General features: G+C 38.5%; 1 protein-coding gene across 13 annotated transcripts in view; it reads right to left on the bottom strand.

Moving 5' to 3' along the window:
• Positions 1–18,400, bottom strand: part of HIVEP2 (HIVEP zinc finger 2) — a 156,744-nt gene that overhangs the window by 15,241 nt on the left and 123,103 nt on the right. For all 13 annotated transcript variants that reach the window (XM_087940012.1, XM_087940033.1, XM_026705601.2 and 10 more), the window contains 3 exons: positions 10,593–10,638; positions 3,496–9,020; positions 1,702–1,856 (listed from right to left, as the gene is read on the bottom strand). In XM_087940012.1, the coding sequence (XP_087796138.1) occupies positions 1,702–1,856; positions 3,496–8,625 (5,285 nt within the window). In that variant the 5' untranslated portion in view covers positions 8,626–9,020; positions 10,593–10,638. The remainder of the gene's footprint in view (positions 1–1,701; positions 1,857–3,495; positions 9,021–10,592; positions 10,639–18,400) is intronic.

Here is an 18,400-nt window from a genome sequence, read left to right as displayed (position 1 = left end):
AACCCTTTTTCTGAACTATTACCATCTGGCAAACGGTATAGAATAATAACAACAAGGGCAAATAGGCTGAAAAACAGCTTCTATCCCAGGGCAGTAGCTCTTTTGAATTCTGCTGTATAGTGCAGTGCTGGAGTGGTGTCATACCTCCGGTTAAATGTGTGAAGGATGTGTGTTTGTGTTTATTTTCATCGTCATGGTCATGGTCATGAAGATGATGTTTGATTTCGTTGTACAAGGTGCAGTGACAATAAAGTAAACTAAATACTAAATACTAAATGTTGCTGTCACACTGATGCTATATCGTTCTTTGAACAGACAGGTGTTTGCACCTTGTCTGTTTGTAATTTTTACATATATTAGTGATACATTATTGTCCATCTCTCTTACAGTTCTCCAGCCTCTGGTTTTACACATGCTATATTCTCTAATCTTATTCCATTTCTAGTACTGAGCTGCTCCTGATATACAGGATCCAGAAGATAATCTACTAAGCTTATTAAACTGATGAGTTTCCTAAACCTGCCTTGATTTCAACAGACCTGTTGCATGCAACTCATTTGATTAAAATATTGGCTTAAATTATTTCAAAAGTCCTCTGATCCCATGGATGACTAATAAATTCAGACTTTAAATCCTGTGGCTTAATCTATGCAATATCTGAACTCAATTGGCTTCCAAAGAATTCTGTGAGTTCTGAAGCACTGGTCATAAACTATAACCTACAAAAAAATCCATATTTCAGCCCAAATTATATAGCTCAAGATTATTTGGAAAAGTTTTCTCAACAGACTCTTTCTTTGCAAATATCTTTTCTCTAATGCAAAAGAGAACATTCACATTAGCTAATTCCGGTTTGTTGTCTTCTTTCTTAATATTTAAATTATTTAATATGGACCTTCAAATAAATTTTGAGCCCTGGTGATTGCATGGATAAATTTCCATTCAGTTTTTCTGGCCACATTTTTCAGAAGGTGTTTTTGCCACTGTCTTCTTTCTAAGTTGAAAGACAGTGAGCGGCCCAAAAGAAGAAAGATTTAATTGAAGTCTATCCCTTCCTCTGCCTGGGACTTCTTTGGACAAGCTCAGTCAGTTGTCCATGTCTACAATGTCCTTTCTAATCATCTGGCACAAGAAGTTAAATTATGACATTACTACCATCAGTAGACTTTATCCTTTCTTCAGTGATAAGTCAATGGCCATCTTCAGAAGTTTGGGAAAATTCAGTAGAAATCACCACTGAATTAACAGTAAAATAGCCTTATAAAAACCCCTTATATTGCAAAGAGTTCCATCATTAGTTGCATGATCTCAAGGGGACTTTTGTGTCATTCTTTCAGAATACCCATCTTATAAGTACCAAAGACAAACCCTGAAGATATCTCAGAGGTTTCCAATGTAACATGAGGTTTTATATTACACAGATGTCAGGTGTATATTTTTTTTTTCAAAAATGGGACATGGCAGAAGTTCCAGTGATTATTTATTCCTTGTTCTTTTTTTGTTCATGATTTCAAAATAGCCTGTACAGAGTTTTCATGAGGTTTAAATTGGGACCTTGTTTAACTTCTAATCGATTCAATTATCAAGTTGCATAATCGATTATACTCTGAGATTTCATTACAAAAGCATGAGCACCCAGAACAATACTTTAGCTCGTCTTTAAAAGTAACACAGAACAAACAACAATTCCATTTTTCTTACCCGCCTTCAAAAATTTTAATTCTCATTGGCTCAGTTTGTTTGGCTACAATATCTTTATCACCATGGCTGTCTCCTTTAATTCGTTCTTTGACAACATTCCCCGCAACTTTCTTTTCAAACTTGCTGCCAAATACAAAAAATGGCTCCTGTTTCATCTGTAAAAAGAAAGATGGGAAAATGTCACTCATTGTTGAAAATGTTTGAAGCATAGAATAAACACAACATACATAAACAGAATAACTGCACTGTGCCACATTAATGTAAATTCTTTAAGTCACAATTAGGTCTTACATCTAACTGAAAACTCGGGAAGCCAATTAACTAGATTTTTTGATTTTTCAAGGAATAAAAGAGGTAGGCAGAATTTTTTTAAAAAAATGCCTCAGCATATTGTAAACATAGTATATTATGTTGCCAGTTATACATAAAAAGTAAAGATAAACAAGACTTACTAGACGATCAAAATCAGTCAATTGATGACCACTGGCATTTCAAGTCATTATGGTCTCCTCAAAGCCATCCAGCCCATCAGGGGTGGTGTGGTTAAGACACACTAGTTTCTCTGCCTATAGTTCAAAAGGTAGTGATGTGGCAACAAACTATGACCAACTACCTTTGATCTCCCCAACCCAATATATTAGGAATTTATTAATTGCTAAATAAATAAATAAATCCACAATCTCCTGGGACAAAAACAAGTACTTCAATTACAATTAAAATAGACTTTATATGCGTTGGAAAATCCCAGGTGATGTTAGGGTCCACACACCTTGTTTTGTGGGGGCAGGGATGACGAGTATCCACATAGCACTGCCACTAGGTTTAAAACCAAAGACAAATAAAACTCGATGCCCTGCTTTTTTATATCCCAGATCTTATCATCCTATAAGTTGTTAGATTGCCACACCGTGGTTATGCAGATTCACCTTCCCATGTTAAGTTTGGAAAGAAAACTCTATGTAATTTTATTTTAAGCTTGCTTTATTTATTCTTTAGCTACAGTATTGAATTTTTATCTCCCTTTCTTCCTGGTAGTTTATGTGGTGTTTTTTTCTTATTTAAATTTCCCAATAATCTCATTAGATAGATTAGGCAGAGGTTGACTGATTGATCCAAAGTCTCTCAATAAATTTTTTAATCCCTAAACCTGAATCTCCATGGTCCAAATCCAACATTAATTCCATTTTCTTTAGCCATTGGGCTCAATAAGAAAATGAAAGTGAAAGCACTGATATCCAATTGTAATTGTAATTCCAACAGTGTAAATTAATTATTGATGTTTTTCCTGAAGGTACTCGGGCACAAAAAAACACCACTTAAAAATAAAGTAGTAAGGCCACCCTATTGTTCAAAATTTGTTACACTTATTAAAATTCAATGTATTTTGTGCTCTAAAAAACTATCAGTGTTCAATGATGCAGAAAATCAGTTAATGCAACAACTGACACATTATGAAACTCTTGAAATTAATGTTTTATGTTTTACAGCCAGTTAGTGATGATGCAATTTCTTCTTCTAAAATAGAACTTTTGGAATCCTTTCCTTTGAAAAATATAATTGGAAAATGTTAAATCCCCACAAGGTTTTTCAGAAACAATCCATAATCATGATGCCACTTTCTTACTAACTCTTACTCATAGATTTGAAAAATTCTCTTAGAATGAAACAAGCTCATTAATATGTTGGAAAACTATTATATAAACATTATGCTAAAATGTCTCTCATGCATTGCACTTTTCTATTGAATAGAAAATCTAACTAAAACCCATAGATCTTTAAGAATTTGCTAATTACCTGAGCAAACTCTTTCCATGTACTTGATGATGTCAGCTTTCCTATTCCAGGCCTATGCATTGGAGATAGTGTATAGATTTCTGTGCTGCTTTTCTGCTTGGAGCGTAGGAGTGCAAGGGTAATCTTTGTACTCAGTCCTGATGGGTTTGGGTTACAGGAACTAATGCACCATGAAGCATAAACAGATGATTTTAGGGTTGCTTGTTGAATAAAACTGGGTTTTGTGTAGTTTAAGAAACACCAGCTCACAGTTGTAGTAGTACGCAAACTAGGGAATTTCAAAATGTGCTGGATATCAGCAAGATTTGTCAGCAGAATTGTTGAGGTCACTGCTTTCCCACTTGGTTGAGAAGCCATTTGTAGCAGCATACCAAATGGCAATTTTTGTGGTTTGGATTGGTCTTCCATCTGACTTTCTCCTGAAGATACCAAAGACCTCTGTGGGCTTAGGCACATATCTGAGGATGTTTCATCCACATCCAGCTCTTCTGGGGATTCCCTGCCTTCTGAGGTGCCACTAGACTTTTGCCCAGGTGAAGCAGAATCAAAACTGGGAAGCTTCTCCTTGTTTAATGGAGAAGACTCAGCGGGAGATGGTTTGGTAGCTGGCAAGTCTTGAGATGATGACGATAATGGGGAACAGAGCAAAGGAGACTGGCCCCTCTCTTTTGACTCAGTGGTACAACTCTGCCTAACCAGCTGGGGCTTTTGTGGTCTGGGAAAACTTTTCTTTATATCTGAACTAGTGAGTTCTACAGCACTTAGCTCCTCAACAATCTGTCCATACATTTTTTCATCTTTGACTCTCTTTTGTTGTTTGGTCTCCATAAAGAGCTCCAAGCTACTTGCTGGTGAAAGCATACGCTTGTTTCCACCTAGAGTAGAGGCAGTGTCTGAACTGGAGGTCAAACATAATGGGATAGAAGAGTCTAAGTTGAGTGAAAGAGTCTGTGGTACTTTCCACAAGGGGTATTTTTCCAGCCCTCCATGTTGGTTTAACATCTGTGCTATGTTAAAGCCTATCCCGTGCATGGATGAACTTGTTGCTAATGTCCTTTGAGAAAGTGTCTCATCTACTTTGCAGATGACGATAGCAGAGCTACTGCTTTGAGCAAGAATCTGGGAAATGCTTGTGTACATAACACTACCATACGATGGCACATGGGTCTGGAGTCTAACAGGAACAACAGTGCCCGGTAATGACTGAACAGGTTCAATATTCTGGGTTTCAAAATTCACCTGTAGCTGCTGTTCAGAAGAGGTATCAGTTGATTTAATGCTACAATCTGGCTGGTAAGTTGCAAGTGCATTTTTAGAATACTGCCCAGATGTTCCTGAGTAACGCTGGTAAGGTTGCTCTTTAGTACATACATAATCAGGTTTCTTTCGAATATGCTCTTGAGCATATTCCAGGTGGCAGCCTGGGTGGCTTTCCATTGGGAAAGGTTGCTTAGAATAAGATTTTTGAAGCTGCTGTACAAAATGATGTGGAAAGGGGGTCTGTGACATTTCTGAAGGCCACAAGGGCTGAGATGGCAAGTGAACCATGCAGACAGATGGGTAGGGGAACTGCAATATAGTACTGTGGATAGGAAAAAAGGGAACTTTTTCTTGCAGTGCAAATAGATGCTGTTGTTCTGCTGGATATTTGCTTAAAATATAAGGTGCTTGGGGGACCGAGAGGTGGGAAAGTGGCGATAAACTAGTGCTTCGTGGAGGGCAAGAACCAGTAGCTTGCTTCCTGGAGTCATCTGAAGGAAGAGAAAAGGAGGAATAGGACCAAGGAGTTTGGGAAGACCGAAGACTAGTATGTCCATGTTCTGTTTGCTCTTGCTTTATATTTTGTTCCATGCTTGTATCGGCCTGGGAAATCTCTGGGGAGCCGCTGAAGGAAGCCTGGCGAACTAAAAAGCATTTCTTCCTTTCTCTCACTGGAGATAAAGCCACTGGAGGTGCTCCTGCTGCAGAAACATGAGACAGATTCCCATAATCAAATGATTTGCTTCTTATCTCAGGGATTTCAGCAGGATAAGGACAGGGCATCTGTTCTGATGAGCAGCGCCTCATTTCTTTCTGTTGGTGATGTCCAGGGACAGAAAGAGAGTAAGCACCAGCTGGGACAGTCAAAAATTCAGACTGTTTGACCAATTCGTCCTGCTTAGTTGAGGTTATGAACCTGATACTGTCCTCTCGTTCAAAAGACATTGAAAAACTTGAACTGTGAGACAGGTTACTCTCTTGGCTAGGGCTTCGAGAAAGGCTAGTTCCAGTGGATTCAAAGCTGGACTCTCCAGAGGAATGTTCCATATCAGCAAGACGCAAGCGTTTCTTCTTTGGTGGTAGCTTTTCAGCTGGGAGCTGGGACAAGGTTTCACTTCTTTGCGGCCACTGGAATTCTTCTGCAGGCTTTTCTTGCTCTTTCAATGGGACCTCTCTCTCCTTTTCAGGTTTATCTGGCTCCTCAGTGACACGGATTTCAGGGACCTGTATATTATGTTGCCGAACCAGCCTCGGTTGCATGTAGGTTTGAAAAGGCTGCAGTGAGGAAGGCTGTTTGCTAGCAACATCGGCATTGTCTATCTGCTGGACTCTCTCTGGGCTCATTGGGAATTCCGCAACCTCACTTTCAAAACTTTCAGATGCCAAATAGCTTTTCTCTTGCTGGCAAGTAACAAGCTCTGTAGATTCTGATCTTTCAAATGAATTTGGCCGGCTCAAGGAATTTGTATGCTGAATCACAGAAATTACATTTCCTTTTCTGCTCAGAGATTCTGCAGCTTTTTCTTGATCGGCAGCCGAAGAACATTCTTCTAAACTAGTGGTTGGACTGCATGATTGTAAATGGGGTCTACACATCTCAAACCGCTCTGAATGACAATAAGCAGCACTATCATGGCTTTGTATGGCATATCCACTCCTTGGTCCATCCTGGGTTTGCGATTTAGGGTCAAAGTCACCAGTCATGGCATTGCTACTAACCCCACTGCATAATGATGGTGTGTCTTCTTCATCCCCAACACTCTTTTGGATCCTACGCTTTCGATTTTCAAATACAATGCCGTATGTGGAAGACATTGCCTGTAACTGTGTAGGTGCTTCAGTATAGAATTCTCCACTTTGTTTTGACCCACTGAAGCTTTGCTTCAGAATCCCATAGTCTTCCCACTTTCTATAGTGCTTTCCAGAAGAGTCACCCTCATAAATATGTCTCTCGCCTGCTGGCAATTTCTTTTCTCTCATGCCTGGCCCTTTTTCTCCAACGGGTGATCTTATGGAAGCAACCATAATGTTCTTCCCCATTCGTCCATGATACTCCAAATCCGAGTGTCCTTCCTGCAATGAAGGAAGTTCAAAGGCTGCTTGTCTTATTAACATTCGTTGATGGGGTATTCCTATAGTTTCAGGATAAAACACATCATCTGAACCCGTCATTCTCTCATCAAATGAATGGCTTCCTCTTAAAGATGATGGGACATTCAAGTTAGTTGCAGATGATGTGGGCATGGAATTGCTTCTAATCAGTGGGTTTGTATCTGCTGAGGGTTCTCGGAGCAGAGATGCATCACTCAGATGACTTCCCGGATAAAGGCTTGATTCATTTTTGATGGATGATGTAACGATTTGCAACTGTTTGGATTCTGAACTGCAGTCATCAAAGGCCTGGCTATTTTTCATAGTGCTCATGTTGCCAGAGTCCATTAGTGCTTCATTATTTGGAGACATTCGCTCTTCAGACAAGTTAATATCTAATCTAGGGTTTACAAGAGGTAGTGGCTCCATCTTGCCTTTTCTACCCATTGAATTACAATCTTGATTGGCTGTCGCTAATGGTTGTGCAGTCCTTTGATTAATCCTATAGAATTTTCCAAAGATGATTTCTTCATAAGATTTCACATTGGTATTTGGTGGGCTTATCTGTTGTTCTGCACTTTCCGAGCGTGAAAAATAACCAGAGTCAGTGCTTCCTTTACTATGTGGGCTCAGTAGATTTAATGACTGGTCAGCATCTTGTCCTTTCTTCTCAGACAGTCTTAAGGCAAGGCGTTGCTTAACTGTGTGAGAGTCGTCAGACTTAGTATTCAATGGATTCTGCAGATTGTCAGTCCCAACATGCAGGGAACTTTCACATGGCAAGGGTACCCCGCTTCTGGGAATAATTAAAATAGGGACTTTCATTGGGCCTCCCAAGGATTCTTCTAGGGAGGCATGAAAGCCGCTTCTGCTTGCAACGTCCAATGGAATCTGCGGAACTGGGCTCAGTTTGTCAGAACTTTCAATAAGTAACGACGTCTCTTCGTCTGTATCCGTACTCTGCTCCCCATCTGAATGTATCTCAGCTTCCACATCAATGAAACTGCTGTCTAGGTCCAACTTAGATACAGCAGATTCAGTGAAAGGGACTAGTCCTGCTTTAATTGCATGGGCATGGGATTTCCTGTGCTTGTATAAATTGCTTTTTGTCTTAAATGAAAAACCGCAAGGGACACAAGGGTAGGGTCGTTCCCCTGTATGGGACCTTATATGTTTTTTAAGTACACTAGGTTTGGCACAAGCCCTGCTACAGTAAGGGCAAATGTATTTGCCAGGCTTTTTGGGTTTATGTTCTTTCTTGTAACCATCTTCTGAGGATTGCTCTATACATTTTTGAGAGTACTGGCTATAAGCAGGGTTAAGATTGGACACTTTCTTTCTGGAGAAACTTCCACTATGGCCGTGCACGTGAAAAGGAAACAAGTCCTCGGAGGCAACTGGCTGAAGAGGGCCAGAAAATTGCCATTTGTGGGCTTCCAGGCTCTGCCGCGGCTTCAGATTGTGCAAGAAACCTTGTGGCAATGATGGCTGTGGAAACGAAAGCGAGTGTGGACAGGAGTACGGACTTGGAAGCTGCTGAGGGTATTGCTTGTCTGTGATTTGTTGGGTTGCATTGCTTGGTGACACCCCTTTCCCAGAACTAAAGAGCTGAGACGACGCAGGGCTTCCCATGTGTTCTGGATCCATTTGGGCCTGACCTTCCAGGCTACCCATCTTCACATTAGCCAAATGCTCTTGCCTCCATCGGCTTGATACTTTTGCTGCTTCTCCAGTTCTTGAGGTAGCATTTTGCCCTACAGCTATATCTCCAGAGTCCATTTTGTCACCAAAGGTCTTAGGTACTAGTTCACTTGAAAGCTGTACAGGCACATGAAGTGTATCCAGTGCTGTGCTTTTTAAAGTTCAGGTGCTCCCATTTTTCCACAGCTGTTCTAACTTCACAGATGTCTCTTCCTCTGTGAAAACTTTCCACATAGTCGTGCTACAGGCATCAGATCTCTTGTAGTTCTATGCTAAAAAGTAATTGTCAAGCAGTTCTGTTCATGGCAGGAAATGTCTCTGAACAGTTTAGTTTGCATCTGTCAAGACATGGTGGGACATCTGAAGGTTATTCATGGTTAACAAAGGTTCAGATGAAGAATGAACCACAGAGATCTATTTGCTCATCTACTAAAGCAGAGTTCCACACAACCTCTTCCAGAAGACACAGCTGCCTGCAAAAAATAAAAAAAAGAGTTCAAAAGACAAAGAAGGATATCAGGGCATATGAAGACTTGTTTGAAAATTTGTATAATTCTGGAGACAGATGTTAAAGGAAACCCCCCAGCTGTGTACTGTTAACAATAACAAAAGGGGGATCTGATATTATTACGCTATGACATTTTCTCAAGCTTGCTTCCTCTTCATAGCTGGAAGTGGCAAGACCTGAGAAAATGACAACATGATTATCTCTCACCATAACAGGGTTTGTTTCGCTAGGTGCTTTTATAGATCTTTTATATTTTTGCTATTCATTGATATTTTTTTTTAAAGTTCTTGGGTAAAAGATAGGAAAGTAGTATTGTAGGGTTTCTCATTTTAACTACTTTATGGGTAACTTTAGTCTGAGAAGTCACTTTTGAAGTCCTTTCAGATTCGTTACTGAATAAAGGTTCATAAACCGGTTCCTTTGAAATAAAATTCAATGGTCCCCCTTCAGTTTCCTTATAAACAGCTTCCTAGAAAACACATGCAGGACCATTCACAGTCTCTATGGGTATGTTGCTGAACCCATAGTCAAATCTGAATTATACTTGATGCTCTTACGACTACAATTGATCCCCAAATTTCTGCTGTTAAGCAAGATAAATGAGTTTTGCCCCATTTTATGGTTTTGTTTTGTTTTTTGCAATTCATAAATGAATGACTGCAGTTGTTAAGTTACACTACAGCCATCATAAGTACATGCCAGTTGCCACGCATCTGAATGATAATCATGTGACCACGAGGATGCTGGAATGGTTAACACAGTCATAAATCACTCTTTCCAATTCCGCTGTAACTTTGAACAGTCACTAAACAAGTGGTTGCAAATTGAGGACTACCTGTGGATGGGATCTCTTGACATTTTAAGTGTTTTGTTGAAAAGCAGCAGCAGAGGGCGCCAAATTAGAAGCTTGACTGCATCATGTATCAGCGATAAATCTCTTAGAATTTAGAATCAGAATAGAGCTGGAAAGGATCTTTCTTGCAGGTCTTCTAGTCCAACTTTATATAAAAGTGTAAATATAAAATACTTTATATAAAAGTGTATAAAAGCTTTAGAAAGGTCTTTATAGCTTCTATGATTTTACGTAAAAAGTAAATCTAGCAGAATCTGATCCTACATCATTAGCTCGGAAGTCAAAAATCCAAAGATCACAGGCACTATACTTGTGTATTTAAGGTAGCTCTGCTTTGGAAGCATACAGCATCCTGAATCAATTCATACATGAAAAATAAATTGTATTGATCTATGATTTCTTCTTCAGTTGATAAAGTCTATTTTCTGATTTGTGAGCAGAGAACAGCTACTCTTCAGAAGCGAAATCTTATCATATGTCTAAGGTAATGACTGAATATCAGCATTGGCACTGAATCAGAAAATAGTGCATGCAGTAAACGTATTTATGTGCTTGTTAGATGTTATTGTTTTAAGAAATAAAACATCATGCTATGGTATGAACTAGCAAGAAACAGTCCAGAGCAAAAGCTATGGGATTAAGGAGTTACTATTTGTTATTTTTATTATTATTTTTTTCAAATACCTTCATCTTGTTCACATCTATTATACATGATAAATCTTGAAGGTTCCTGGAGAGGAAGAGAGATAAAAACAATCAATTAGGGAAAAGTATGAAATCTACAGGGATTCCATAGAATAGGTATTTTGAAATGCTGTAATTATTATTCATGTACAAGAAATGATAAACTCTACTCCAAAGAATTCAGGGGAGTGGATAAAGTTAGTTTTCAAGAATAAGCTTCAAACCTTTGTAGAAGCCAATTCAACTTTCAAGTTAGCATTACTGACTGAAATGTAAGTTATTTCAGAGGCTGCCCTCACCAGCAATTTTAAATAAAATCTAATTTTGAATGTAATTTTGTCATTAAGTCCATCCTTCTGAACCAAAGACTGGAGTGAGGAAGGGCAGCAAAATTAGTATGCTGAAGCCACTGTAATCTGCTCAAAGGTTTGGCAGAGCGTGATGAAGGCCTGAGCCTTGATTTCTGGCACCTAAAGACCATTCTGGGGATTAACAGGAAAGGATCCAACAGCATATCAAGGGTGGGGTGGATGAAGGCAATAAAGGGGTGCATTGTCTGAAGAGACTATCCGAAGGGTCAGTGATGGCTATAGAGCTGGGTCAGTGCTCCTATGTGTCAATCAACAGTTTAGCAATTGACTGTAAGGCACTGCAACTGCAACACTATAGGGCAGGCTCATAGTGGTGGCGTTAGGCCTGCCTGGATCCTATGGCTGCTGCTCAGATCTCTGATCTACCCTGGATGTGAAAGATGCTAGCTACGCCGCTGAAAGGATTGAAGGTTACACGGCTCCTTCCACAGTATTGCTACAATTCAATGATACAAATGACTATTTGGGTCAAACCGTCAGGTTTTAGTCTATCTACATACAGGAGTGGCTTTTGATTAAGCTACCAAAGCATAACCTCTCTTTCTTCATTATCAGCTACTTATGTCACAGCGTTAATAACTTATTTTTTAAAAAAAAGAGATTTCTAAACAATTTGCTGGTTTGATATAACTGCCAAGCATTAAGGTTTTTAAGACAGTGTAAGACAATGTATAAAAACAATTGTAAATCAAACATACGTTGGTAAAGCAGAAAAGTATTTCAGCTCAATTTAATGATCTAAAATAGAAAGACAAGACAAGTAAAGTTCTGAGCAGCAGGAATCCACATGTGCAGGGCCACCACTGATAAGGTTATCCTGAAAGCCACAATCAAATCAGATTTATATTGGGCCTAAAAACAGAACTTTTGAGATGAATCTTTAAGACTTGGACAGATCAGTGTCAGTGTACACAACAGTTCAGACAGATAAGTTTCAAAACTGTCCAGGATTCAAAATATTAATATCACATTTTAAAGTGACCTCAGCAACTGATGCAAAGCTGATATGATGTAAGTATATTTCTTTCAAATATGCACAGTTTTGTCATAAGATCAGCAGAGATAAGCCTCATGACATAATGGCTACAGTGTCTTATTAAAGCAGGCCTACGCACACATGTGCATTTAGAAGGGCTTTCAACACCTATGAGCAAACAAATTGGCATCCATGGAAAACATCAACACCTCGTAAACTTGAACCTGCTCCCAATCAGGTATGAAAATTGGTACACGTGCAATGCCAAGTGTGAAGATGACCTCACTGCTAAGGTCCTTGTTGCATATGCTGAGGTTTGTTCTGAAGTAATAACACAGGTGCAAAATTAGAGGGCAAGACTGATCACATACTGAGCTCAATGTTATGTATGGCTATGATCAAATACCCAATGTCCACTCGGGATACACTACCTGAAATTCCTCAATTATGTTACAAAGCTTATCCTATATTTTTAAAAAATCATGTATCTAGGTATTTAAAAATTATTTGATATTATTGAGTTCTTTTTAATTTTGAAAGGAAGGAATGTACAACGTCTCTGAATACTACAACTGTTTATTAAAGCAAAGATATAAGCAAACAACTAATGTGATTATGCCAGTATACTATAATGGGATGAAGCACAATAACAGCACAACTGCTGGTGATGTCATGGACATATCTATGTCATTTCCTTTGTAATAATATGCAAATAGTTTGCCTGGGGTGTTTTTTCCACTTCCCAGTCTAGCCCACATCCCCAGTATTTTCTGATTATCTACTATGCTAATACCAACCTGTCCTAAACCTTTTTAACTTTTTCAGATTAGACCCGGTTGGCTAGGGGCTGCTAGTTAATTAATTAATAAGCTAATTAAATGATCAACGAAGCATCCATTTAAAAAAAAAAATACAATTGCTTGTAAGCTAGAAAAACTGATTCAAAGGAAAGCCAGATGGTCAGAAGTAAAATAAGTATGCTATTACATAAATATTGAAAATAACATATTTCCCGTTCACCAAATGTCCATGTCAGCTACAATGGGGGAAAATACACAAAAGCAGCAAGGGTCTATTAAATTCTATAACCATAGTTGCAGAGAGGCTATGATGATTCCAATAGGCACAGGATTTTTCAAACTATATCCACAGGATTCCATGATAATTTGATGAAATTGTGTGAGAGGCTAAGGGGGGAAAAGTTGACTCGAATTTAGCCGATTATCCATCATTAAAGTTTTATCTCTTCAACAGGGTCCAGCATGTTTTTTTAAAAAAACACCAAAAGGTTTTACTCTGATGTCAAGAACTTTATGCAAGCAAAAGTCTTCTTTGATCAGGTGATTTTGACTCCGCTCAGGAAATCTTCACATAAGGCAGGGGTATCATATTTGCAGTTCACAGGCCAGATGTGTCACGTGCTGGCCCCGCCCTGCCCAGTTTAGCGAAGGGGGGGGGGAAGTCCTGATATGTCATGTGATGACGCCATGACAATGCGAGGTCACCCCTGACATAAGGCAGGAAGATCTGTTTCCACTGCTACATATCTCTCTTTCCCTGAGCAGCTATCTCCCCTTTCATATAGGTAAGCTGTTCAGCTTGACAGAACATTTTAGAATACAGTGGTACCCTTGGTTTTCAACTACTTTGAAACTCATCTAATGTGGTACTCAATGCATTTTGAAACAAAAGTTTTGTACTGGTAGTCAACACACAAGCTATAACTTCTTGATGTCGGTGTGATTCACTACACTATTCCTAATGGGGAAAAGTTGGTACACATCGTTTTTGGTACTCATTGTTCCTCTTGAAACCAATTAACGATGAATACTGTGGTGCCACGCTTCATACATGAACAAATATATTTTAGAAAGGAAAGCAATTCCATTTTTAACAGAAATATATAAAGGCTGTATAGAAGTAATCCTCAATTTATAATCATAATTGACCTCAAAATTACAGCTCTAAGTCATGCCAGTTGTTAAGCTGGTCAACATGTGACCAGTCTGATTTTACAACAATTTATGTAGCAGTTAAGCAAATCGGAGGTCATTAAGTGAACGCTATGATCATTAAGCAAACCCACAGCCTGCGATGGATAGGTTTTGCCAGAAACTGGAAGTGAATACAGTTTTGGGAGGGGGAGGGGGTAACCTAGTAAATTGCAGTCTTGTGACTGCAGGATGCTGTAATTTGCCATAAATGCAGGCTGGTTTCCAAGCATCACAAATGTGATCACATCAAGTTGGGGGGGGGGGGGATCAAAATTTTGAATCTTGGGTCTTAAGTGCCTTTTTTGGATCCATTATAATTCCGAACCAGTCATAAGTCAAGGATTGCCTGTATATTATTTACAGGTGCATGTCCAAACTTTATCACAATAGATTTTGTCCTATTGCTGTACTTTTGTGGTGGCCATATTTGCTAAGAAGCCGTTTCTATACAGGTGAAGACCAAACATGTAGGCATGCCAAAGTATCGGAATTCTTGGACAGTACAGCCAAAAGAACAGAAGCACTCAATAGTCGACACTACTTATTCATAATAGCACCCTTCTTTTTTCATTAAGGAAATAATTATAATCAAAGGGGGCATGTTCTTTGACACACAGTTGTTTTATTGGATTTATTATAAATGACTTTGGGGGATTGCAACAAAATAGTGTATACTCCCAAGTAAGATGCATCTGTAGCTATAGTTTTCCACTTTAATATCATATCCTACAGATTCATACTAAAGGTTCTCTTTCATTGCCATGAAGAAGAAAAAAGCAAGACTCTAAAAATAAACTTTGTTCACAAATTTCTTGAAAAGTTATTCCCTCAATGGGATTTTGTAAAATAATATTAAATGTTTTTAATAAGATTAAAAGCTAATGTAAATTAATATAAAGTAGAGGGAGAAAAAGTCAGAAAGCTAAAAGTGCAAGGAAGAAAGAAAAAGATACAACGAAATAGATTCCAATCTTCTTTGCAACAGTTATAAGCAGAATTATAAATTTACCTCTCTATATAAAATTACAGCATGGCTCTCTTCTTTCTATAAACTATCCCGTTTAATCATCCAAACCATAAATTTTAAGTCCATCTTTTTCTATTTTATGCAAAAATTCCAGAAGGGGTTTCCGGGCAGCAATAAATATATTTTCCTTTTTGAATCAAAATCAATTTGGCTATCTCAGCAAGTTCCATCTTCTTCACTAACCATTCCTCCACTGTAGGTATTGCTAACTCTTTCCATCTTTATGCATACAAGTATCTTACTGTGGTTATCATATACAAAAAGCAACATTCCATGATGTTTTTTCCAACTGTTCTCCATCTGTCCCAAGAGGAAAACTTCTGGTCTCCGTTGCATATTAATCTTTTAAATCATCTGAATCAGTTTATATATTTGAATCCAAAATTTTCTAACTTCCACCAAGCATGCTAAAATGTCCCTTTTTGTTGTTCATATTTCTAATATAAATTTAAAGTGTCTTTATCAATTCTAGATAATTTCTCTGATGTCAAATACTAATGTGCATTACTTTACAAAACTCTTATTTACTCTCGACACAGCGTGGAGGAGAACTAAGAGATTTTAGCACCCTTTATCATACATTCTTTTCAAGTCTTCTTCTTCTATTTCAAATGAATGTTCATCATTTTGTACACAATTCTATTTCAAAACTAGTCTTATTCAATACCATGAATTCTTTTGGCTATTTTAATTCTTTTAATAACAGCAAAAAAGACAACTATTGACAACTATATCCCACTGCAACCAGTTGCTCTCTTGATTTTATTTCCCCTTGACACGATTCTAGTACCTCACAGTAAGTTAGCTATTTGTGTTTGCCTATTTGTTTAGCCTATAAAATGGAAGACTTTTAGGAAAGAATGTTATGAAGATATGGCTACGATTCAAATAAATAAATGTGCACAAGCAATTGTGAATACTTTGACCACTCTAGGAATCTCAGTTTATATTTCACAATGAAAAAGATGGCCCTGATGTCTATACAAAATCACCTTCAACAAGTTGCTTTACTGTATCTAGCAGATTCTTATGTACTATGGCTATGGAGCACCTCGAATTCAAGGAAAGAGCTGCTTGGAACACACAGGGGCATTCATGCAGCACCTCTTGGCAGCTCCTTAAAGCAGCCACACCTTATCCTCTGCAGTTGCAGCACAATCCCAGGAAAATACATGTTTGGTTTAGGGAGTTGCCAATATCTGTGGTATGTGTGCATCCATGCCTACTCCAAAGTAACTTTTCCCTTCAAATTCAAAATGCTAACACAGTTCTATGTCACACAATTGTGTTATTTCAGAATACTGAAAAGAATGACCTTGCCATGTTCACTAAAATTCTAGCTATTCACATCAGATTGCTGTGGAATAAAAGTTTCCAAAAATTTAGCTCCTGAAGCCCGCTTCTGTTCACTGGAAATAAACCAACCTATCTCAATGATAATAACTTCTGCTATATTTTGAATTACTGATCTACATACATTGTAAATATTTATTTAAATGAAGTTGGCCTATGACATGCTTTATGGCTGCAACTCATTACAAAAATGAATAACATAAGTGTTTTTAATCAGAATACATTTAATCAGAATAGAGCTGGGAGGCACCTTGGAGGTCTTCTAGTCCAGCCCGCTGCTACTGTTAGAAGATAATTGAGACAAAACTGCCTTTAGTTGATTAGCTTTCCATTAACTGAGAGTGCCCACATTCAAATGCATCACCATTTCCTGCCTTAATACAGGAAAAAAGAAACCTATGCAAATCAATGGATTAATTAGAATTAATTAGAATTAATACTGAATCTTTAGCAGCCCCTCTCAATGGGATTTAAAAACCACAAAACTGAAAATTGAAGTTAGTGATTGTGAAATACAGATCCCTTAACTTCCTGATACCAACATTCCAACAGGATACTAATAGCATAGGGTTTCAACAAAAACCATTGACATATCTTTTGAACATAGTGTCATAATTCCCATATCCCAAATACATCTTATGTGTGAACCTTGGGTGGCGGAGATCAGCGGGGGAGGGATAAAAGAAAAAACATTAAAAACTGTTTTTAACGTTGAGTTTGAATTCTACTTTGAATAGCTACTTCATATATTACGGAAATATGAGAGAGATTTGTTTATCCATTACTTTTACATCCCAATGCAATCTGATGATTCTCAAAATCTAACATGATATAAAGACATTAGAGTTTTCGGAATATACTTTTTATATTGAAATATATCATGAAATATATCATATATCATAAAAGCAATAAGGATAGAACCATATAAGATGGGCGACATATAAATTTAATAAATAATAACAGTAAAATTTAAAAAAATTAAAAGATTACGATAACCAATCAGAAAGTCTTTGAAACAGCTCATTTTTAACATTTCCTGAAAGTCATTAATGAAAGGGATGGACTGATCTGCATCAAAAGGCTTTTCTAAAGAAATGGTCCTGCCATTGAAAAAAACCTTCACATATTCCCAGAACTGAGTGTCAATAAGAACACAAGCTACTACTTTCTGGACCAATGGTAGTTTCCAAGTAGTCTTTAAAATCAGCCCCATATAGACTTGGGTGGCAATGAAGGCATGGGTTACTACAGCCAGGTCCTCCTTCAGCAGATAGAGCCACAATTGGTACATCATCTGAAGCTGGGCAAAGTCCCATTTAACCACCTGCTACTCAGAGAAAGAACCATGGATTCACAAGATTGTCCACATTACAAATCTACTTCTTCAAGGGGAGTACTTGTCTGTCCAGAGATTAACATTGGTGTCAAAAGAGAATCTTAATGAGCCAACAGTGCCCTTCATCCTTTTTGGGTTCAGCTTGTTCCAGGCACTGAGATAAAATATCAACAGCATATCCCACAGCCCAGGGTGGTAATTTAAAGCAGGATATCATCAGGATACCAATGATAATACATCCCAAAGTGTCAGATAATTCTGCCCAGAAGTTTCATATACTGCAAATGTTAAGGAACAAGGGGAAAAGAGCTGACTCCTGCAGCACTCTCCAAAATAGGTTTGTGTCCATGGCCTCTCCTCTTCAACTAGTACCCTGTTTCTCCAACAATACGCCCCCCCAATAGGAAGACCCAGCATGTTTTCTAGGCATAAAATGAAATTAAGCCCCTCCCCCCAAATTTAGGCCTAGTTTAAAACATGCGAAATTTGGGGGGGGGGGAGGCAGGGGGGGAACTTGCCATTAGGAGTGCCCTGTAGGCATCTACACCTCACCATCAGCCACTCCTAACAGCAAATCATGGTGGAGCACAGAGGGCTCCCTTACCCCTTCCTTTCTCAGGTCAGCAGGCGGGCGGCATCGGCGCGGATGTTTGGCAGCGTTTCAGCTGTTTCTCAGGCCTCTGTAGCTTCCATGGTTCCCACCGGTGCTGGCGCCTCTCTTGCCAGCGCTGTCTCCAACAACAGTGTCTGA

Source organism: Pseudonaja textilis, chromosome 1 (genome assembly GCF_049901715.1).
Source record: "Pseudonaja textilis isolate UNSWEBS1 chromosome 1, rPseTex1.2, whole genome shotgun sequence".
In the NCBI taxonomy this organism is placed as follows: Eukaryota; Metazoa; Chordata; class Lepidosauria; order Squamata; family Elapidae; genus Pseudonaja; species Pseudonaja textilis.
The sequence above is the reverse complement of the archived record's forward strand: the minus strand, read 5'-3'. Positions and strand labels throughout refer to the sequence as shown.